Source organism: Salminus brasiliensis, chromosome 2 (assembly GCF_030463535.1).
Source record: "Salminus brasiliensis chromosome 2, fSalBra1.hap2, whole genome shotgun sequence".
Classification (NCBI taxonomy): Eukaryota; Metazoa; Chordata; class Actinopteri; order Characiformes; family Bryconidae; genus Salminus; species Salminus brasiliensis.
Window position 1 is genome coordinate 43,570,405 of NC_132879.1, and position 23,516 is coordinate 43,593,920.

At 40.6% G+C, this 23,516-nt stretch overlaps 1 protein-coding gene across 7 annotated transcripts in view; it reads right to left on the reverse strand.

Annotated features, from left to right (window-relative positions):
- Positions 1-19,098: 19,098 nt before the first annotated feature.
- sox5 (SRY-box transcription factor 5) overlaps positions 19,099-23,516 on the reverse strand; it is a 262,222-nt gene continuing 257,804 nt past the window's right edge. For all 7 annotated transcript variants that reach the window (XM_072672872.1, XM_072672870.1, XM_072672871.1 and 4 more), the window contains one exon: positions 19,099-22,996. In XM_072672872.1, coding sequence (XP_072528973.1) covers positions 22,699-22,996 — 298 coding nt within the window. In that variant the 3' untranslated portion in view covers positions 19,099-22,698. The remainder of the gene's footprint in view (positions 22,997-23,516) is intronic.

Here is a 23,516-nt window from a genome sequence, read left to right on the forward strand (position 1 = left end):
TCACATTGCTCCCACCAAAGACTTCTCCCCACTCACACTACACCTAAATTTACATCTAATCCAGTGTCTTTATGTAACTAGTAATGTAAACCCAGATGATATGTTTAACCTGTACAAGTATGTATTATGTGTAATGTATGTATGGTGTGCATCTAATGTGTGTTTACTGCATGTTTTGTGTGTATAGTGTATGTATAGTGTGCATAGTGTATGTTTTGTGTGTATATTGTATGTAGTGTGTGTATAGTGAATGTATAGTGTTTGTATAGTGTATGTGTAGTGTGTGTAGTGTGTGTAAAGTGTGTGTGTATAGTATGTATAACGTAAAAATACTGTATGTATAGTGTATGATTAGTGTGTGTAAAGTGTATGTATAGTGTAGTGTAAGTATAGTGTGTATAGTGTATGTATAGTGTGTGTATAGTGTGTATAGTGTGTGTAAAGTGTGTGTGTATAGTATGTATAATGTATAAATAGTGTATGTAAAGTGTATGAATAGTGTGTATAGTGTTTGTATAGTGTATGTATAGTGTGTATAGTGTGTATGTATAGTGTGTGTATAGTGTATGTATAGTGTATATATAGTTTATAAATATTGTGGGTATTGTGTATGTGTAGTGTTAGTAAAGTGTATAAATAGTGTATGTATAGTGTGCATGTATTATATGTGTGTATAGTGTATGTATAGTGTGTGTATAGTGTATGTATAGTGGGGATAGTGTGTGTTTAGTGTATGTACAGTGTGTTTACTGTATGTACAGTGTATACATAGTGTATGTATAGTGTATGAATAGTGTGTTTAGTGTATGTGAAGTGTAGAACAGAGCTTTTACATTGATAATCAGTTGTAATTCATGAGTAAAGACATGGTGGGAGTATGTAGGGGGAGCCCAAGTGCAAGAAATGCATTTCTCACAAAATGCTGCTTTAGAAATTCAATTTAAAACCTGAGGACAGGACTGCTCTGGCCTTTGGCAAGTTGGCAATAACCCTGTAGTTGGAAGTAGTCACTGTGATTGGAAAAATTAAAATGTGTTTTTCTTCTTCAACATGGAGCCGTCCTGCATACACATATTTGAACAGTGACACAAAATGTGTCATTTTGCTTTCTGTACACCACCACAATGGAATGAAGGAATACAAATGAAGCGATCAAGATGGGGGTTAATTCAAGGAGTCTCTTTAAGGATGAAGGGCATTCAGATGTGAAATTTGTGGGTGGGACATTTTAATATTTTTTATTGATTTTATATTTTATTGAATATTGCATGTGGAGCCAAATCCTATTGCTAGTCTTAAGTCAGTTGTGGAGCTGTACTGCTTCCAACACCCCTGGCACCCGCACAGGATTAGGGAGGTGAAATTCTGGTTGTACAGAAGACACAGTAAGAGAAGGAGGGACAGAATGAAAAGTTTGTACAAGGAGTTAGGCCCTTTCCCCCCTTATTTATGTAGAAACAAGCATTTTGCTTTTAAACAGTATGTCACAAGGAATTCTGTGTAATACATTCATAGACATGGACTAACTTTCAATTTTGGCCCACAGTGAGTATGTTATTAGGAGCTTGCTACAATTGACCCACAGTGGATACTCCCTTTCAAGGCGGTTATGCATGGTGGTTTTCCTGTTATTTGAGCATGGCCTTACACAACTAAAATTAATAGTGTAGATATTGGTGATTCTGATTAAGATTTTGTAAACGTAGATAAAAAATTCTGAACAAGAAAAAAATACATGTGTATGCTAATCACTTCTTTTTCCACTCCTATACTAAAATCACACACTCTGGCTACTCCATATTTACCCACAGCACCAACTAGTGGATGTGTTAGCTCACCCGGTCACTAGCTCATACAGTCCAACACCGATCAAAGCAGCAAGGGTGAATTTGAACCCACAGCCTCAACCCAAGCCAAGCCTCCAAACCTGAAGCTGCTGTCAGTCTGAAGCAAGATCTGCAGCAAAATGCCGCTCGACTTACCCACGCCTGCCCAGCTGGAGGGGGGGATGCCTAGCTCATTAACTGCTCACCCACCCCAAAAATTGAACCTCCCAGGCTGCCGCGGACAGATCCTGCACGCAACTTGTGTTGTGATTACATGTGCTAGATGGCTCTTGGTCGCAATTCAGACCCTGAAGTGTCTGGATCACTTTCAGGGTGGCCGGGCCTCCATGTAGCCCTCAGAACTTGAGATGTACTGACTGTCAGCACTCGTTCGTGCGTTCCTTTTTTACCCCTCTGTTCACTCCTCCCTCATCCCCCACCCCTTTGCATGTGTTTTCCATCTCCAGCCGATCCCACAGCTGGTAGTGATGGAGACAAGTGGAGTGGAGCGCAGGCAGTAATTACATTGTAAATGCTTCCTGATATCGGGGGACTTCAAAGGGCACAACCACAAAAAAACGACGCATGCATTATCATTAACAAAAAGGCCACCGACTCCAGCTCTCTCCCTACCAACACGCTTTCTTTTTTAACAAGCTGAAAACGATGTGTTTCGCAGGGCAGCGCAACAGTTCACTCCAATAAACGAACCAGCTCCTACACCGAGATGCTCTAATGGACGGGTGGAGATGGAAAAGGAGTGCATGTCGGAAAGTTTCGGCAGACATCTGACCACAGCGATCAAAAAACTGAAAACGACATGTCGGCTGTTTTCATGGAACAAGTCATTTCTGATAATTACTGTTATTTGCAATATTTTAAACACGCCAATTAGGCTTGTCTAGAGCATTTTAATGTATTTCCCCACTCAAAGGGGTGGGTGGGTGTGAATGCAGGAGGAGGACGGGGGGGCCTATATTCTGTGATATCTGTGATTGCAACAGAAATAATGAATAATCTGCAGACATTTAAAAACTTCCTTTGATAATAACAGTGAAGCTCTCGTCCTCTGACAGATTCTCATGTATGGCTGTTTGTCGTCCATTGTTTGTAGACGCACATTTTTTAATTGTGTATGATCCGTTCCTTTCACTCGCGTGCTTTCTTTGCAACTCGTTTCTCATCCCAGATGACACGCCTGAGCACATCCCCTGAGAAGAAAATGACAAGCATGTCTGCAAAATGTCCTTATGGCAGTTCCTTTTTTTTCTTTTTCTTTTTTGCGAGAAGCAGCAGAGTTACAAAAATCACTCACTAATCCACTCCAAGTGTCTTGAGTTCATCTCGTTTGGCCCTTGATCCTTTCTCGTTGGACGCAGGCTCCGTCTCATCTCTGAAACATTTCGCTCCCCCTTCTGACAAGCTCCCTGACCGTGTTCATTGTGAGCGCCTTCCTCTTGCGCAAACTTTTGAACAGGAAACATAGCACAGCGGATAAAAAAGGGAGGGAAAAAAACAGGGGTTTAAACTTGTTTTTGAGCATCAAAGAGATTTCATTAAAAACAACATAATCCATAAGCCGGTGGAACAAGCAGAAATGTTCTCTGCCTCTGTGAGAGTGTGAGCTGTCAGTGACCCTGTCTGCCTATCAGAAGCTGGCAAAAAGAAAGAAAGCTTGAGTGAGAGGCGCAAATAAATAAATAAATAAATAAATACAGGAGTGAACATTCCATTTTCTGACCTGGTTTATTGATTCATCAGTCACCCCATTCCTTTTTCTAGCTCAACTCATCTCAGCATCTCACTCTCTAACCAGTGCACTTGTAATGCTTCAGAAAATGAATTCTTTTTAATGTTTTTTTCTGTGCTTTAGATCTAGATTTCCAGTGGGTTAGCAGTGGGCAGATGGGTCCTAGGGCTGTGTTTCAAGTTTGAGTCTCATTTGTTTAATGTGCAGCACAGGTATTGTGATCCCTTAGAGGGTGACTGTGCACTCTGAACAAAGAATTCTAATAGGGGTGTAACTCAATGTGATTATCTGTACCTGTTACAGGTTTCAACCTGATGTGGACGTGACCTAAACCAGAACGCTATGCGTAATAGTTTTTTTTCATTAACAAGATCTCTAAAAGCACTACTAAAATACTAAAAGTGTACCATGTGAAATTTGTAACATGTGCATTAAGAAATTCTTTACATATTTTTGTTTCACACTACAGCTACCATCCACTGGTGGTGCTGTTTTGCCAAATACACACAACCTGTCTGCCATATACTCGAAGAAGAATGATGAAATCAGTGCTGATACAGCTACATTCATGCTGCTGTTCTGTGTTGTGGAGCTTCGATAAAAATCATTGTCATTTTAATTAATTCATTAATTTCTGAAGGAATTGTGAGAATTTCACATTCTTCTGTGGTTAAGTTTAGGGTTAGGGTTAAGTTAAGGTTAGAATTGAGTTTGGGTGTAGAAGAATAAATATATATGTAAGATTTATTGAATGTGTTATTTTTGCAAACAGGCTGCATGTACTTACCTTTTAATCCTGCAGTGAGTGTCAGTGAGTAAAAGGGAGGCAAAGGGAGCTGGGGCATCTTATTCTTGTTGGCCGAATCCACCTTCAAGGAGAGAGGGGGTCCTGGTGTCCTAAGAGACCCTGTATGGAAGAAAGAAAGAGATTCAATACATGTACAGAAATAAGAGATCACTCACCGGTTGTGTCATGACTAATGTAAAAGTGCTGTGTGAGTGAATGTGTGTGTTTGTGTATGTATGGTTTTAATATAACAAAAAAGGATGCCATCCCCCTAAAGAGGTATTGGTTTAGCCGGGGGTGGGGCTTAGCATCTAAATGTTCAGCAGGTGTGTTCAGTTGGGGGGGGGGTCGACTCTCTCTGATGTCGATTCTACTTTACCCGTGTGTTCGTTTAACAAGCATCTGCTAGCTACCTGTAGCAGAGCGTGTGTGTGTGTTAGGGTGAGAGTGAGTAAGTAAGAGAGAGAGTGAATACATTGGTGAGGAGGAGGAACCTCACAGTGGTACCTTGTAAATATGTGTAAACAGTGTAGAGCTTTTACCTACTGTTTTCTTTTTGTTTGAATCGGTTTCTTCTTCTTTTTTTGTGTGTCTGTCATTAAATCACTTTGCACTGAAACTTTTGGTTCTCATCTCACATCCTCTCACGTCCTCACGCTAGCGTCCTCACTGTCTTTGGTGATTAGGTCACGCAATATCCGAAAAACCTCTTGGAGGCATCCAACAACATCACAGTGTAGTAGGTAAAGTTTAGTTTAAAGTTAAGGTGTAGGTTATGTTAAGGTTAGAATTGGGTTTAGGTGTAGTAGGTGAAGCCTAGATTTAGGTTGAGGTGTAGGTTCTCTTTGCTTCAGAATGTTGCTTTTTGCAACATTCTGTGTCCAAATAGTTGATTTCCGAGACTCTGGGCTGCGCCGGTACTTTGTGCATATACACAAGAGTTGACCTATATTTAGCATTGTACTAAAATGGTATATAAGCCTCATATGCAAAAATTCCTCTTGAGACCAGGCTGTTCATCATACTTGCATGATTTTCCGGTAAAAAGGCAAAATGGTCAACTGAAATCATCTTTCAGTAATTAAATATGACAATAATGTATATTTGTGTTGATTATTTTGCTTATTAGCATCAGTTTATATGAAAACATGTTTTTTTGGACCAGCTACGTCCAAGTGCTTTAATGAAACATCTTTTCCTAGTTTGCATGATCTGGTAGTCGTGTGGATCCATTAATAAATCAGCTTTTAATCAGTATATTTACTGAGGCTGTTTCAATAAACTGCTCAGGGCTATATGCAATAGTTCATGCAGATGTGGAGAAGAAAAGTAAAGCCAGTTTAGTTTAGTAAAGGCAGTGGTTCAGTATGGAATTATGTTAACTTAAGGAATCATTTGGATGATTGCATGATTCCTTGTCTGGTTAAATTCACATTATGTAGCATTTCTACCTTAAAGTAACAGCTTCAAAATCATTGTGATGCTCTACTGACTTGGAATAGGAAGAATGGCATCTCTGTCATTGCTATTCTGGGCCTGGCATGCTGCTTTCTGCACCATGTAACTTTGGTGGAGCGGACAGGACAATGCTGCATAAACCTCTATGCTACACAAGTCTTTGAGTATTTGTGCAAAATCTGGTAATATTACTCTACATGATTCTTTCACTTTAGGTGGTAGTTCTGTATTTAGCTTGTCCAGAAATACATGTAATCATGTCCTCCCATATAATGTTAAAATGTATAAAGCAAGATTAAGTAGCAGTGATGGGAAGCCACCTTCTTAGTTTGTTTACTTCAAAGATGAGGCAGTAAATGTGAGTAACTCTTTAGGGGTGAGTGGGGGTGTAAATAGGGTAAAGTATCTCAGTTAAAGTGTTTTAAATGCTGCATGGCTGTTCATTTATTTTATGTTGCAAATGTGGGAAGATATAAATTACAAAATGGGTCATTCATCCTGTAAAATATCATCAGTCTGTAGTAAGAGCTGTACATCTCTGTCCTCACAGCCATCCAATTAGATTATGATTCCTTGGGAAATGATCCACCACCTCCTCAGATCCTTTCACCAGGCAGTTATCCTCCTGAATAAGGACTCTTCTCACACCTCTCTGCTTTGAACAGAATCAACATGTTGCAATGAACATAACCAACGTATTCACTGTGGGTCTCATGCCATAATCCTCCTGAATATGAAGCTTTCCCACTCCCCCCTTATGTAGTTAATGAACACAACATATACACACACACATATGTATGTTTGTGTGCTGTTTTTGTATATATTACTAATTTTATATATTCTTTCTTTTTATATATTGTATCCACTGTGTTAAGGTTATGGTTAGGGTTGGAACTGGTCCCAATACATTTGTCCATAAAGTGTACTATCATCCTCTTATTTATTGAATTTAGGTGTTACATTCACTTTCATTGCCACAGGTGAATGAAATCAAGCCCATAGTCATGCAGTCTGCCTTTACACACATTTGTGAAAGAATGGGCCATTCTAAAGTGTTCACTGGATTTTATCATGGTACTGTAATAAGATGCCAGCGTAGCAACAAGTCGGTTTGTGAAATGTCTTAGAGATTCCATGAACAGCTGTGAGCGGCTGCATGCAATCTTTACATCACCAAGCACATTGCCAAGCATTGGATGGAGGGGTGCAAAAGCACACTGCTGATCTCTGGAGCAGTGATAACATGTTGGTGTGATGAATCATGCTTCTCCGCCTGGCAGTCTTGGTCTGCGTTTGGCAAATGCCAGGAGAACGTAACCTGTCTGACTGCATTGTGGCAACTGTAAAGTTTTGTGGAGGAGGGATAATGCTGTGGGGTTGTTTTTCATGGGTTGGCCTATGCCCCTTAGTTTCCATAAAGGGAAATCTTAATGCTTCAGCATACCAAGACAAAGAGCCCTGACCTCAACCCCATCAAACACCTTTGGGATCAACTAGAACGGAGATTGTGAGCCAGGCCCTCTCGTCCAATATCAGAATCTGACCTTACAAATGCTCTTCTGGATGAACGGGCCAAAAACCTCCTATCAACACACTCCAAAATCTTGTAGAAAGCTTTCCCAGAATAGTGCTTCATATTAATACCTATGGATTTAGAATGGGATATCATAAAAGCTCCTGTAGGAGTAATGTGTAGGTATCACAATACAGGTCATATAGTGTATACATATGAAATTGGATTTATTAGCTTAAAAATGTTAGGTTAAGATTGTAATTTACACTTTTACAACAGATTCTTTACACTGGCACATCTGACTTCCAAGAGTTATTCTCTATAGAACCATCCATCAAAAGATTTTTTAGGGATTCAATGCACCTGCAAGACATCATACAGTGAAGTGTCAGTATCTGACTATATAACTCAGAAATAATTCAGAAAGCTATAAGTCAGACAGCTGACTTGTGCTGTGTGGATCAGGCCCACTTCAACATTTTATGTTCATACGCAGAAAGCCGACCTTACGTTATTCACCATAACAGCCGACCAAAAGCAAAAGGCCAGTTACTCTATTTGTAGGTCCTTAAATAGTGAGTGGGGCTGAATAGTACAGTCCTTGTAATTAGTGGTGAAAAGTCCCCTCACCCCCATAAAGATCAGAATACATGTGCACTCCAGCTCCACATCTGTCTGCAAACCCTTCCCTGGCCAGGACGGGTAACACACACCGTTTAACACTTCCACAATCCCAGGCTTTATCCGGCCCCGGTCAAGGCTCCAAATCCCCATCAAATCAAACACATGTGCGCGCTCAGCGCGATGTAATCCTGGGACATGGGCACAAATCCAGCCGATCCCGCTGACTGCTCCATGGCAGAGGCTACTAATGCAGCCTTTATAAATGTGACATTAGTCATAAGGACATAGAGACTTTCAGCCTCTACAGGCTTACTCTCAGCACCACATGGACCAAACTTTAAGGAATATGGAAGATTAATTCGGCAACGGCTGTTCTGGAGCATTTGATATTCTAGATTTCAAGAGTGACATTGTAATCTCATCTGGGATGAACTGAAAATGGGGAGAAAATGATCAAAGTGGCCCTTTGAGATCTGTATTTGATTCATGTGTTAATTCAAGAAAAGCTTGACAACAGTCTACAGCCAAGGGTGAGGAAAGAGTGAAGAGTCAGTTTTAAATTTCCAATTTTAAACAATGGAATCTATAAGTGAGAGTTTATCCAGTAAAATGAGACCAACAAACCATTCCAAATACCATTTTCAAACATCGGCAAGACAACATTAGCGGGCTTAAAGGTTTTTCAACATTCATTGGCATTTTCTTAGGCATCCAAAAGTAGTAGTTAGTCATTTCTATGACTTGTTGAACTTCCTTTTTCTCTCAATTTGGTACTGCCAGGTAACCCACCCGTTCATAACTCCCACTAGCACCTGCAATGCTCCCGACACTAGGAGGCTAACTTAACAGATGTCTCCTCCGATATATGCAAAGCCAACCACCGATATATGCAAAGCCAACCACAAAGCATGGCCAATTGTGCGCTCTCTGTCTGCGGCTGCTGATGGCGAAGCGCAATGGCTTGGCATGTGACTTCTGGGCCATAGTGGTAGCACATCAGCTACTATCTTTTTAGTAGCTATTTTGAAATAAAACAAATAGTATAAAGGTTTCATAATGGGCCATTTTACACTGATTGTTTTTGTGATGTCTGAAACAAATAAACATGTAAAAATAGCCACCTGCTTGGTCTGCAGCAGTTTAGCCCATTCACCCCATTTACACTAAAGTTCTCACACTGAAAAACTCAGGAGCCTCAGCATTGAATTAAACATAATTTTTCTTTGAAAGAGGCACAATATAGGACAGCAGATCAGAGCAGAGATTATTTACGTCTATGGTTTATTATCTGTATCATGAGCCATGACACATACCAGATATTCAAATCAACTCTGTGAACTCTATCTGGTTAACTGGTTGGTCTCCTATTTCAGCGTTAAGACACATGCACTGGATTGTTTTTGTATGTAAAGAAAATTATTGATCAGTTCATATTTATCTGTATTGTTATGAACTTACAAGTCAAACAACTTATGCCTCCTATCTCAATCTGATCATTTAAATAAAGGTCAAAAAACAGTTTTTAGCCTTAAAGGTACAGTACCACAAACTAAACTAAAGAGAGGTTGAAAACAGTCATGGGAAATTATAATGAATTATGCTTTGGTACATAAAACCATGTAAACGTTGAGTGGGTTTCATTAACAATAATAATATTTTGTCAGGAGTGTTTTAAAATAAGTCATGAGTAGAAATGTAAAGCTGTTCAGTGTATTCATGCATATACAGTATACTGTTTTTAAAGTGTTTAATTGCCAGATGTCATCATTTGCCTATTTACACAGTATATGCAGCAGTTTTGTATGTTTTTGTAAACACTGTTGTGGCATTAATGGTGTTTACATGCATTCTAATACTTACCTTAATATATAGAAAATATAATTTTTCAAGCTGTTAAAAAATGGATCTGGATTCCTTAATCAGGGTGAGGTCTTAAATACAGCAATTCAAATCTGACTAGTAATTGTAGTATCTGGTCATATGATTAACAGCCTAATTGATTTTGCATCACATACAATATACATGATCTGTTTGTCTACATTGCGAGAACACATTACAAATACAAAGAAAAGAAATAAGAGAATCAGGATTATTTCGCTGATCCCATGTAAACATTATTTTTTGCATAATCACAGCATTGGTCAAACAGTTCCCAGATAGCAGACGGTCCTGGACCAAATCCGGTCCAGTTAAGGCACTAACAGGGTCAATTATGGCACTGGTACGTGTATTATGGGCCAAAAAAGACCCAGCTATGGAAGCCATGTTTAAGGTTTATTATGGCATTTGAACTCTGGGCTGAACGCAGACCAAATATAACCAACTATGTGAAATGTTTGAACAGCAATTTCTGTTTTGGCCCAGATTCGTATGAAGTTATGGCCATCATTCCAGGGCAGAATGTGGGCCGAATGAAAGCCTAAGAGTGGGTCAGAACTGGGCCACTTGTTAGCAATCTGGGTTGTGAACTGATCTATTAGCATAACCTGAAATCTGTGTATTGTTGTTAATGTCAAAGTGTGTGTTCAGTTTAAACTGAGACTTTTAATATTGCAGGCTTTGTTTCCGCATGAGGACGCAGGATGTGAAGGAGAAGGAATATTAAACAAATCTCAACACCAGCTTGAAGTCAGCAGCTGGCAGGAACGGTCACTGTGCTCAGGGCAGCGACTCTTTAGCCCCTTAAACCCGCCGGAGGCCTGGCTCGTACTGCCAAACGGCAAACAAACATGCGCCTGAGCAAGACGGCCAGGACATCCTGGAGCGATGAGCGAAGAGGCGACAGGGGCAGATTAAAGATGCGCTCCAGCGCACTGTCACGAAAGGAAGCAAAGGGAGAGAAAAACAACTCAACAGTTGGAGGGAAAGCTCTCTCTCGCTCTCTCTCTTTCTCTCTCTCTCTCTCTCTCTCTCTCTCACTGTCCGTTTTTTACTGTATGTTATGTGTATTCCTGTTTTTCTTTCATGTTCTCTCTCGACACTGTATTACAGTAAGCACATTATGTATATATACACCATATAAACACCAATAACCACATTTGTAATGCTAGTAATGAATAAAATTCAATATACGTATCCCAAATTATTATTTATATAAATAATCATAAATTATATCCTATATAAAAAGGTCTCTCTGGGCTTTCTCTGTCTCTCACTCTCTTTCTCTGTTCATGTGTGTGTGTGTGTGTGTGTGTGTGTGTGTGTGTGTGTGTGTGTCTAGTTCTCTTTCTCACTCTCTGTTAAGCCTGAAGGGGTCAGCAGTGGGCTTTGGGAGCCACTGGCAGCCATGGTGACTCTGGACTAGACGTCCTGAATGGTTGGGCATCCTGTGGCTGCCTGGCAGGACATTGAGGGGATCCAGGAGACTGCCAGTGAAAGAACACTCTGGACTGGTCACATCTCTACACATACACACACACACACACCTATCCAGTCAGCCCAGGTCCATACAGCTGACGCACACCGCTGTTCACAAGTTCGTCCCCAGCTATTTCGGACCTGGCCTTGTGCCAAACACTCAACCTTAAAAAGCAGACTCCAAAGAAGGAGAACGAAAACCAACAGCACAGCTCCACTGAGATCTTCACAACCTCCAGAAAATCCCCAAATCCTGACACATGCCTTGCGCAAAGCATGTCAGCCTTATCTAAAGACATTAGCAAGAGCGACTATCCCCGTCCAGGGCCTCTGTATAAATCACGCAACTGTTTATGCCGACCAGTGGCCGGCTGGCCTCCTCCAGGATGCATTATCATGCAGCGATGCTCCCCGTAAGCTCTTAGGGGTTTATTTATTTGTGTTTGGACTCCGTTTACAGCTTGTGACTGACCCCACCCAGTCTTCACAAGCACTCCCGACAGCAGGCCTGCTTAGCAGCGCCGACCGCTATTAGCATTTCATTAGCATAATATTAGCATGTGTGGACGCGGGTGTTAATGGGTGCAGAAGAATGCTGCAGAAATCGACTCGGTCAAACACGACTAGAGGCCCGACATGCAGGCCTCTCATCTCGAGCTGCTCTCCAGACAGCAACACACACCTGTACACCACCGTTTGTACTGAGAGCTTTTCCTGCTGTTTCGACGCTCAGAGGTATTTGCAATATGTCGTCTGCTGATCAGCGGCATCAGTGAAGGAGAACAGAAACTGAATAATGACATGTGGGGTCAATCTGGACAATCTGAATCTCTGTGCCTGGGCTGCAGAGAGGGCTGGAATGAGGGACAATTTTATAGACAGAGAGAGAAAGCGAGAAAGAGGGAAAAATAGAGCAATGAGAAGAGAGAGCATCTCTTCCTATTGAGGAGAGATGGAGAGAGATGGGAAAGAGTGAAAGAAAAGAAATGGGAGATATAAAAAAGTAAGAGAGAGTGAGAGAGACCCAGTTTACACTGGTCACTTTATGTGACTAATATCTAAATTTTATTAAGATTTTACCAACATGCATTAACACTCAGTAGTCAAATACGTCTCCAGTTAGTCAGACTGAAATCTGATTGTTGTGTGGGAGGGAATATGCAAATTCGCTTTACTGGTGTTTCATTGTCTAATGCTGTCTAATCTTGGAGAGACTGATGCGTTTACTCGGCTGCAATCCCAGCCAACATGCTCTTGTGGGGCTCACATGGTAGAACATGGGCTAGGTGGGTTCCAGGTGGATGTGGGTTCTGAGTGGGTTTGTACTGTTTATATTGTATTGTTCCTAAGACTCACGTGGTCCCATTTTGGCCCCACATGCAGTGTACAACCCGGATGGGGCCCATATTTAATCCCTCCTGGTCTCATTTACTGACCCTGGTGGGGATCCCCATGGACAAAAAACCTTATGGTTCCCAGTTGGGCTACCCATGCAGATCCCACACGGACATGTTATCTGGGAACAAGTGGCTCAAATGCGTCTCAGATCACCTCCTGAAGTGGGTTGCATGATCAGACCTGTATTTGATTTAAATGTGTCTTGGGTGCGTTTACACTTGCGTTTTTAGGTGAAAACAGTCATAAAGAGAGAAAAGAGGGAAATGCGGGACGAGTAAAATAGAGACATGAAAAAGGAGAGAGATGAAGGGAAGGAAAAAGTCAGAAGAGAGAGCATTACTATTCTCACTGAGGACAGATGGAGAGAGAGATGTGGGAGGAGTAAAAAAGAGAAAGTGGGAGAGATAGAAGAGTGAGAGTTAGGGCATGAGTTAAATAGAGACATGAAGAGAGATTGTAAAAAGGGAAGAGAGGGCGAGGAAGAGAGATTAAGAGAGAAAGAGATGGGCAGAGAGTAAAATAGAGGGAGAGACATGTGAAGAGGCAGAAAAGGCAAAAGAGAAAAAGCCTGGGGAGAAAGAAGAAAGATAGAGAGAGTAAAATATTTAGAGAGAAAAATTAACGAGAGAGAAAGAGAGAGGGAGAGAGAGAGAGCGAGAGAGAAAGAGAGAGATGGAGAGAAAAGGAAGGATATACAGAGTACACGGGTTGTACAGGGGCGCGCGCTCCAGATGTTGATGAAGTCTGTGCGGGTTTAATGGTGTGCACGCGCAGATCATGTCGTCAGTGAGTATAAGCGAGCGCGTGTCGGGCTGTCTGGAGCCGAGCCAGCATCACTTCTGTCTCACCAATTTACATGCCTCTCTCTCTCTCTCTCTCTCTCTCTCTCTCTCTCTCTCTCTCTCTCTCTCTCTCATGTCAGACTACTGTAACGTCGCGACACAACACCGTGACAGTCAACAGTGAAATCTGTAAAACGGTAAAACGTCAGCAGAGGCGTTCTGGTGTGTGTGTGTGTGTGTGTGTATGTGTGTTGGGGGGTGTTGGGGTCGTGCAGACTGAATGCTGGTATTTACTCAATCCAGCTCTAGATGCAGATCAAATGATTAATTCAGTTGAACTGAATCGGTTCTTTCAAACATGTCATGTCAGTCAGTGGTCTGATTCAATAAACAAATCATTTCCATAATCAGGCCAATATTATTCTCCACTCCTTCGAATTCCCTTTATAACATTTTTTTGTACACCCACTATAAAAATGTCCTTGTAACTTATATCACTTTTAGATTTAGAAGTTGTTAGTACTAAACTTAATAATACTGAACTTTAATACGGCATAACATTAACATACAGAGCTTGTAAGGGTGCATGCTGTATAATAATGCATAGTACCTAATAATAACAAATAATTATAGTATAGTCCATGTCATATAGTACTACTGAATGTCTATTAGTAATGAATGTCTAATAGTCCTACAATTTGAATACTAAAACTACAATACTTATTAAGGTCTAATAGTACTGAAGTTTTAATGGTACTAAATTTATGACACTAATTAGCAACAACAGAATAACACTGCTAATAGTACTGAACCCCTAATGATACTGAACTTATACTGAACTTATACTGAACTTTTAATAATACTTTATATCTAATACTGAACTAATAGTGCTGCATTTCTAATAGTACACAACCTATAGTCTGAACTTCTAATAGTTCTGAATTTAATTATAATAGTACTGAACTTATAATAGTACCATACTTACTTGAAATAGAATTCAACTTATAATAGCACAGAACTTTGAATAATACTAAGTGCTAATAGTACTGACTATATACTAGTACTGAACTTATAATAATACTGAAGTGCTAATAATATTGAACATATAATAGTACTGAGATTCAAATAGAACTAAAGCTCTAATAGCACTAAACATTCAACAATAATGATTGTTATTCAAATTATAACTATTGTTATTCAAATGACTATTTTTTTAAATGATCAAATGTAATAGACTCAAATACATATATATTAAAATAATACATGTTGCATTAGGCTACTTCTTACCTAAGCTCTGTTTAGTGGGGGTTGTACAGTGGAGTTGTTAGTCACACTCATACTTCTAATAAATCAATAATAAAGAAGTAAATAATGCATATAAAAATTAAACAAACAGCCAGATACAGACTTTAAGAGAAGTCAGTGTTAATGCTGTGCTTTGAAGAGATTTAAGAGATTTGAAGAGATTCACTTGTGAAAAGCTCAAAGTGTAGTAAAGGTCTTCACCCAACATCTAGACTCATCTTATGAGTCAGACATCACTGCTGCAGGAGAACGCTGGAGTGGGGAACCTGTCTGGGAGTAAAGAGCACTAAGGTTTAATACACTGAGGTGGTGTTTCAGGTGGTGCTGTTCACTTGGTGTTTGGAGCTGAACGACGGCAGAGGTTGTGTTTAGTATTACGAACATCTGGCCCTTTAATCAGTCACTGTTAGGCGTGTGTAGCTCAGTGTGGTGTGTATGTAAGTGTGTGGACACAGGCATGTGTGCGTGTGGCCCTGGTTGTGTAGACTGGAGTGCTAAATGTGTGGGGGGTTGTGAGTGTGTGTGTGTGTGTGTGTGTGTGTGTGTGTGAGCGCTGAGTGCTCTCTCTAATCCCTCCTCTTCATGAATACATTAAGACAGCGTCTTAAACTCAGCTTAGCTGGCAGCTCAGCGGCACATCACATCCTATTACCTACTTTAAATCATTAATGTGACATCGTTTTCACTCAATTTCCAAACACCCACGGTACAAATCTGCACACCACACTCAGCTGTGGCAGCAAACCTATGGAACATGCTCTCTCTCTCTGTCACACACTCAGTAACTGTAAATATACATGAAACATAAGCATGCAAACACATGACGGAAATACATGATCAGAATTATGCCAGCCCCCCTGTTTACGTTTAAAAAGTAGAAATATTTCTCCTCCACACACGAGCACACACACACACACACACACACACACACATGCTCACACACACACTCCTTGCTGTAGGCAACAAATCAAATATTTACAGTACCCAATGTACTGCCACTTCATTACTTAAAGACTCCAGTTGTTCTCAAGACTGTCCCTCCTCTCCCCTCTGTGTTTAGTCTGCAACACTCGCTTACATTCTTAGCTCAGCACGGGGTGCAGAACCTCACCACACTTCACAACAGAAACTCCGCTGCTACTGTGTAAGCCCACTTCACAGCTCTGATCTGCCGCCTCTGTCTCTACTGTAAATAAAAAAGTTCTGATAGAGAGTGCTTAAACTTTAATTGTCCTGAACTCCTAATAGTCCTGAACTCCTAATAGTCCTGAACTCTGAATAGTCCTGAACTCCTAATAGTCCTGAGCTCCTAACAGTCCTGAATTCCTAATAGTCCTGAACTCCTTATAGTCCTGAACTCTGAATAGTCCTGAATTCCTAATAGTCCTGAACTCCTAATAGCCCTGAACTTCTTATAGTCCTGAATTCCTAATAGTCCTGAACTCCTAATAGTCCTGAACTTCTTATAGTCCTGAATTCCTAATAGTCCTGAACTCCTAATAGTCCTGAACTTCTTCTTTGAATAATTCTTAACATCATATAGTACTGAACTTGAAGTAAAATAATAGGTTTGAATGTCTAACAGTACTGAACTTCTAATACTCCTGATAGTACTGAATTTACAAAAGTAAACTAATAGGTGTTTAGGACTGAATTTACAGAAGTTAACTAACAAGTGTATAGTACTTAATTACAGAAAACTCTTAGGTGTAAACTTGTAATAGTCCTGAATATTTAAAAATCTTAGAACATATTAGAATTTGCAATAGTACTGAATGTTAAATAGCAATGACCTTCTAATATAACTTAAATTCTAATAATTTCTAATACATTTCTCATAAGCCTGACTGTAAAATAATTATCCTAAACTTTGTATGATGCCGAACTTGTAATTATACTGAATTTCAAGTAGTACTGAACCTTTAATAGTACTGAATCTCTTATAGTACTTGTAATAGTACTGAACTTCCAAGATTATCAGAAATAGTATATTTAATAAGATGATAAAATTATAATAAAATGCTGACCCCATTTTCTATTATTATTTTAAGTTAAAGATAAAATAAAAAATGTATTGTAAGGCAGTCAGGTTGCTTATGTTTTTAATCAAAACATGTTTAATAAAAACATGGAAAATATGAAAAAACTAGAATAACTTAATTGCATTTGTAAAAAGATTGTACACTTACCTGCAAGTACATATTTTTTGGGAATCAATAATGAAGTGGCCCAAACAAAGTTTGAATATTAAATCACAAATCACAAATCAAAAATCAAATTACACACACTAAACGAATTAATGCACTGTCAATGGAGCTGCTAGTTGTAGCATATTAGTGTTATAGTGTGCGAACTGGAACGCAACCTCAGTGCTTACAGTTGTAATATACACTGCATTATATTTAGCCTTAGAGAGCTCATATCCTACTGTTTCTTACTTATGATGCATATAAATGACCCCTGATCTGTCTGGGTTGGCCTGTGCTGTGTCTTGTTCAAAAAGCAGTCCCAGCTGAAACACTTCGAATGCCTCCTTAGAGTTAATTTCCATATATGGACTGAGAAGTGAACAGTGCACTTTAAAACCATATCAAACCTTTTTTTATCGCAAAAGGGAATTCATAATCACTCTTAGCTCACTGCTTAAAACCTGTATTTTTAACTAGTGAATGTTCTGCTTCTTTCTGTCTCAGATTCCGAGCTAAAGTGCTTAAAAATAGCAAAATGTAAGACTATGCAATACAGCAGACCATGAACGCTATAAACAGGGGAAATACAGAGCATACTGCAGGGAATAGCTTGAGCCATTTTCTTAATAGCTTCAGCCATAACATGAGGTGAACTTAGAAACATGAGGTGATTATCTTCATCTGCAGTGGCATCTGCCAAGGGGTTGGATGTATTAAGCAGCAAGTGAACAGTCAGTTCAGAACAAATGGTCAAGCATGTGAGGAAAGGTCAGATTGTGATAGCTAAATGACTGGGTCACAGCATCTCCAAAACATCAGGCAGGTCTTGTGATGTATTCCTGGTATGTCAGTACCTGGTCAGTACCTACCATAAGTGGTTCAACAGAGGACAACTGGTGAACCAGCAACAGGGTCACGGGCAGCTAAAACTCATTGATGCGATCCATAGAGGCCCCACCTCACATCAACTTACAGGACTTGGATCTGCTGCCAGAGACCACAGGATGCCTTCAGAGATCTTCTTGAGTCCATGCCTTGAATCGTCGGATCTGTTGCGGCAGCACAAAGGGGGAACTACTCAATATTAGACAGGTGGCAATAATGTTATGGCTGATCAGTGTATGCCACTCTGAAAACTGAATGTAGTTAGAAACAATGTGTATGAAATGAACACAGGCTTTCCTGAAATTTCTGCTTTAGGCATTGGTTCCTGGTCAGCGGTGACTTGTGTATTTCCTGGATTGGACATAGACTTCTTTTGAGGGGAGAAGTACCTGACCACCCATTCCACTGGAACAGCAATGTCAGTACCAATTCAGCTACATGTAATAGCAGGTAAAAACAATGTTCAGCATTGTTTATTTGCAAAGGCAATTACTGCCTCATCAGTTAGTTCATTAGTTTAATATAGTTAATATACTGTAATGTGATGTAATGCTGTAATGACTGTACAATGTCAGTCTCAAACCTTCCTTATAGATGCATTCAACTCATGTTTAACTAAAGATCTATTGCATTACTGAACTCTGACCTCTAACCTTTTAGGGTTAGGTTTAGGGTTAGATGTAAGGGCTAGATTAAGATTAGGGTTTGAGTAGTTCAGTTGCATTTAATAAATATTAATTTGAATGTCAGGTAAGCATCTATACAAAGAATCTGTAATGGACCATACATGTATTATTATTTTTTTTTATTTCTTGCATTTTTTAAGATGTCACTGCTTCTGTTGCATTCTCCCCACTAAGCTCGTCTTCGGCCAAACACTTGGAAGACACAGCTCACGCCAAAAGAGCTCAAGCTGCATTAACCAGCTCTTCTAATTCAACATATTTCAATAAATGTTTATAATCCACGCAGATTCTGCACTATTCCAAATGAAATAAAGTCTTACACACAAAATAGATTTAATCCCAAAGTGCGTAATTTCCCTCAGCAGAGCAGCATTTGGCCTGCGCTGCCGGACCACTAGTGCTTTTCCTGATGCAGAAGCACTTTGCATGTATTTCAAAGTCATGACGCAGTTTGGTGGAATGTGCCGGACGCTGGGCGGTCACTCCCGCCTTTGGAACGAGGCGGCTGTCAGAAAGAACTCAGAGAGACCAGCAGGGGTACAGAACACATTGCTGTCTTTATTAGAGCCTAGACCGGCAATAATACTGAAAAACGTCAACTCAGAACAGATGGTGGCAATCCACGGCTTGTTTTTTTTGTTTGTTTGTTTGATTGTTTTTTTTGTTTTTTTTTTCATTTTGTTTTTTTTGGAAGAGTACAATAACTCCTGCTTTTTTAATGTGGCATGAATAACATCAATAAAAGAGAAAAAAAAAGAAATATACAACTTATATTACACTGTGTTATGAACAAAATATAAATCTATAACTCTATGTTATATTTACATAATTATCTTTCTCGATTTTTCAAGTTGAGATGGTAAGATAGGTTTCTTAAGTATTTTTTTCTTCTTTTCATTACTTTGTTCAGAGCTCCACACATGACTTTGATTGTCTTATCTATTATTATTATAATTCGTAGCAAAAGTCACCGTCCATGCTTTTCGTGGTGTGGCCTTTTTTGATTGACAGCAAGAGGCCCCGCCTGTGAACCAGCTAGTCCATCCTTCTGCACTTGGATTCCTATCAAGTGTGATTGTGGTGAGCGGCCCTGCGGAGCTGGAGAGTTGATTGAAAGGGACGCTATGGTAATAGTACAAGGAAGGATGGTCGCTAACCTAACATCGTGTGACTGTGAGGGCTGAGGGCCATTGTCCAGTGAGGGTCAGTACGCTGCAGATGCAGAGCAAGGGAGAGGAACCACGGCTGAAGACTGAGAAAAGATCTGCCATTGTGTGGAGCTCAAACAAAGCCATGTTCTAATATCTAATATGACCATTCGGTGGAGCATCACTGGAGCACACAAAAACCACACATCCCACAATGCCTCTTAGTAGTTCCTCGGAGCATAGTGTTTTGGCTGATTTAATGCCATTTTAACATGACACTGTTGGACTACAGATGCCTCTGTCGGAACCAGTGATATTCCACCGGGTGCTCAGAAGGACTAAAAATCCCAGTAAACGTGAGCCAGGCTCAGTTTTTTGTTCAGTGACAATGGGGTGTAATAGAACTGTTTTCTTTAAGCTTGATAAAAGGAAGAGAAATAAAGAAATAGAAAACTTCACATTATACATAAACCATTACAAATAAAAAATGTTCTTCTTATATTCTCCTCTGACTGTCCAGAGTCCTAGTGCTTTACGAAATGGGTTTCTTTCTCGGAGTTCATGAACGATGCACAGAAGAGGAGGAAAAAAAGCTAGAAATGTCTCTCATTCCTTCATGTCAGCAGTTCCTTGTGATCACTTCTCGAAAAAATACCAGCGTAGGGACGGGATTAATACAACGCAAAAACTCACAAATAAAAAAAATCAAAATGAAAGTACAGAGTAATTAGATCTAGATACCTACCAGCTAAATATAATGCTTTATAAAGCACAGTTTTTCATAATGTAATAATTAAAAAAAATAATAATAAAGGAGAACCAAAATGAGAGCAAAAAATAAATTATACTGTACATAACTTACTAAACTTAAGAGAAAAAAAATGCTGACCATCCTTATAATTATTGTTAATAATATTATTACACTAGAGGCAGTTTGAATAAAAATAAAATACAGTATTCAAATATAAACAAAAACATTGACATGCAGAGTCTCAAAACTTCCTCCTCCTTCAAGAACTTCGACAGCAGAGTGACGTCGTCATGGAGACAAAAACGCAGGAGAAAACAAAACAAAAAAAACAAACAAAAAAAAACCTCTAAACAAAAACAACAACAACTAAAAAACACAATGTGTGTTCCAGACAGGGCTGGACATCGGCCCACCCACCCTCGGCAGAGGACCTTCTGCTGAACACGCAGACTGCAGCGAGAGAGCGAGAGAGCTCGGCCGTCTGGACTAACACTTGACGTCGACAGTACCTTTAAGAGTGCGGGCAAAAGCTTGGCTTTCGCCATTTGGCTTTTCTGGGACACCGACCGGACACCGGGGACCGACTGGGAGCTAAGAGAGGACTAGGGACCAATTCAGACTAATTTTCTGAAATGTGTCTGGGGAGGTGGATGAGATGCTGAGGTGTACAGAAAGAGGGGAAAGTGTAGGGGCTGAGATGCTGGCTGTCGATCAAGCTGCTGCCATACCGACAGCAGAGGCATCTTTGGAGGGACGCACAGACGGGGTTATGTGCGAGAAAAGGGGACACAGAGGCCGAAGTGAGGACGGAAGATTGTGTGGAGGGTGACGGTAACATTCGGGTGGGGTACATTCACACTCACACACACAAACACATACACACCCCGCGTTCCTCAACGTTCTGGAGGTTCCCTCAGTAAACAGAGCTCTGAGGCCCTGGGGGGAACTGAGTGAGCCCGTCTTTTCTCTCTGTTCAGCTGACCATTCAGTGCCAGACCCTTCTCTAGGGAGGCTGTGTGTGTGTGTGTGTGTGAGTATTTCTTTTGGAATGGAGCAAAGGGGCTCCGCATTCTGGGTAATGGCAAAAACAGTCTGTTTAGGAAAAGAATGAAGAACAGAGGGGGAGGGGCCAAGTGCCTGGGTCCAACAGGTTGGATCTCAATTTGTGTTCTCATAGGAACGGGCGGTTTGGATTCACTTCCTTTTGTGGAACAGAGTCTCGGTCAGGGGCTTTAAATGCCTGAATATCCAGCACGGCATCTGTCTGCACTTAATAAAACCCAGCCCAAAAAGCACCCGCTCACAAATGTACGCTTGTGACTTAAGTGAAGACGTCGAGAAATTCACACACTCTGAAAGAGTTCTGCTTGAGACGTGTCTTCAGTGGACTTCATGAAGCGAAGTCCACCTCACCTCGAGAGAAAGAAGATGAAGAAAAAAAGCAAGGGAGAGCAGAAGGAGGGATTGTCTGTCGTCCAGTGCTGTTCGGAATGCCGTGTCCTTTCGTTTGAAAAAAGATGAGCGTGTATGTGTGTTTGTGAGAGTGTTGGGAGGGAAAGGAATGAGATTCAGCTAGGAGTACAGCGAAGAGGGCGCAAGAAAATAATAATAATAAAAAAACGGAATAAAATTCGTTGTTACTCCTAACAGGTGCTTTATGTTGAAACAGGAAAATAAATGCTTTTTTCTCTATTAAAACTGTAGCACAAAAACAACAAATCACATTCACAAGCCACTTGTTGGCACCGTGTACCTGAGTGAGAATATTATAGAACCCAGAAAAAAAAAAAGTTTTAAAAGTGTCTCTTTATAGACAAGCAGGTCCACCAAGTTAAAGTGTCACTGACGGGCCGACTGACTGGTCCTTGTTTAGAATAAGTTTCTCCTTGACAGCAAGGTCATCCTCGTTCCTCTCCTCGGTCCTGTAGCTTAATGGAGACGTGACGAATTTGCCACAGCGGGTTTATTCAGCAGAAGTTGTGGCAAAGGCGCCTCGCGTCCCTTTTCACCAAGACCCTCCATTAGTGTAACAGTCATTTCGATTGAAAGATCCTGTGCTTTGCTTTGCTGCTGCTGCTGGTATTCGGGCTCCTGAATGAGTGGCATAGCTCTGCAAGAGTCCTGACTGGGAGGTGTGTAAGGGTGAGGGCAGGACTGGGGGGGGTGTGTAGGGGGGAGAAGGAGGAGGAGTGAGGGACCGGGTGATTTGGCGGGACGTCCCTGTGCTCAGTTTTCTTGTTTATTGAGTCACGTGGTTCTCGTTGTCGCTGCCGAAGTCTCCGTCCTCGTCCTCGTAGTCGAAGTCGTCGTATGCGTCGCCGTTGCTCTCGTCCATCCGCAGCTCCTCTTTGATGCGGGGCTCCTCTCCCTTGCTTATGTTGAGGTAAGAGGGCTGGCCGCCGACTGGTGGGGCCGGCTCGGGGCTGCTGGACATGCTGGAGTGCTCTGAGGGCATCTGGGGTGACGGCATTCCGGCCATGGACAGAGCGCCCGGGTACACCACGCCCGCTGAGGACAGAGGCAGCTGGGCCTGCTGACTGTAAACGTGCAAACACACACACACACACACATACAGTTATATATTAGATCTTACATGGGGTGACTCATCTGCTCCCTGTGTCAAGATTTGAATTTAAACTTTTCTGTACTGGGTACAAGTGAAAAGTATTTATTGTATTTAATGTATTTATTAATACATATATACATTTCCTCTTTTTCTCCCAAATTGTTACTGCCAATTAACCCACCCATTTGCAGCTCCCCCTAGCACTAGCAATGCTTCAGACACTAGGAGGGTAAGGATTTAACACGGTGTGTGCCACTGTACTTGGGCACTCATTATATAGAAGAAGAAGCTTCACACATTGTTTTCCATCTATAGATTTCTCATCACTCTCATATCTCATCATTTTCATATTTTGTAGATTTACTATGAAACTAATTTCCCATAGAACTGACATCAGTGCATCAGATACAATTATTTATAGCATTTAGCATACAATTTATAGCATTTATTTAGCAATATTTCAGCAAGAGGAATTTATATCATTCTCTGTT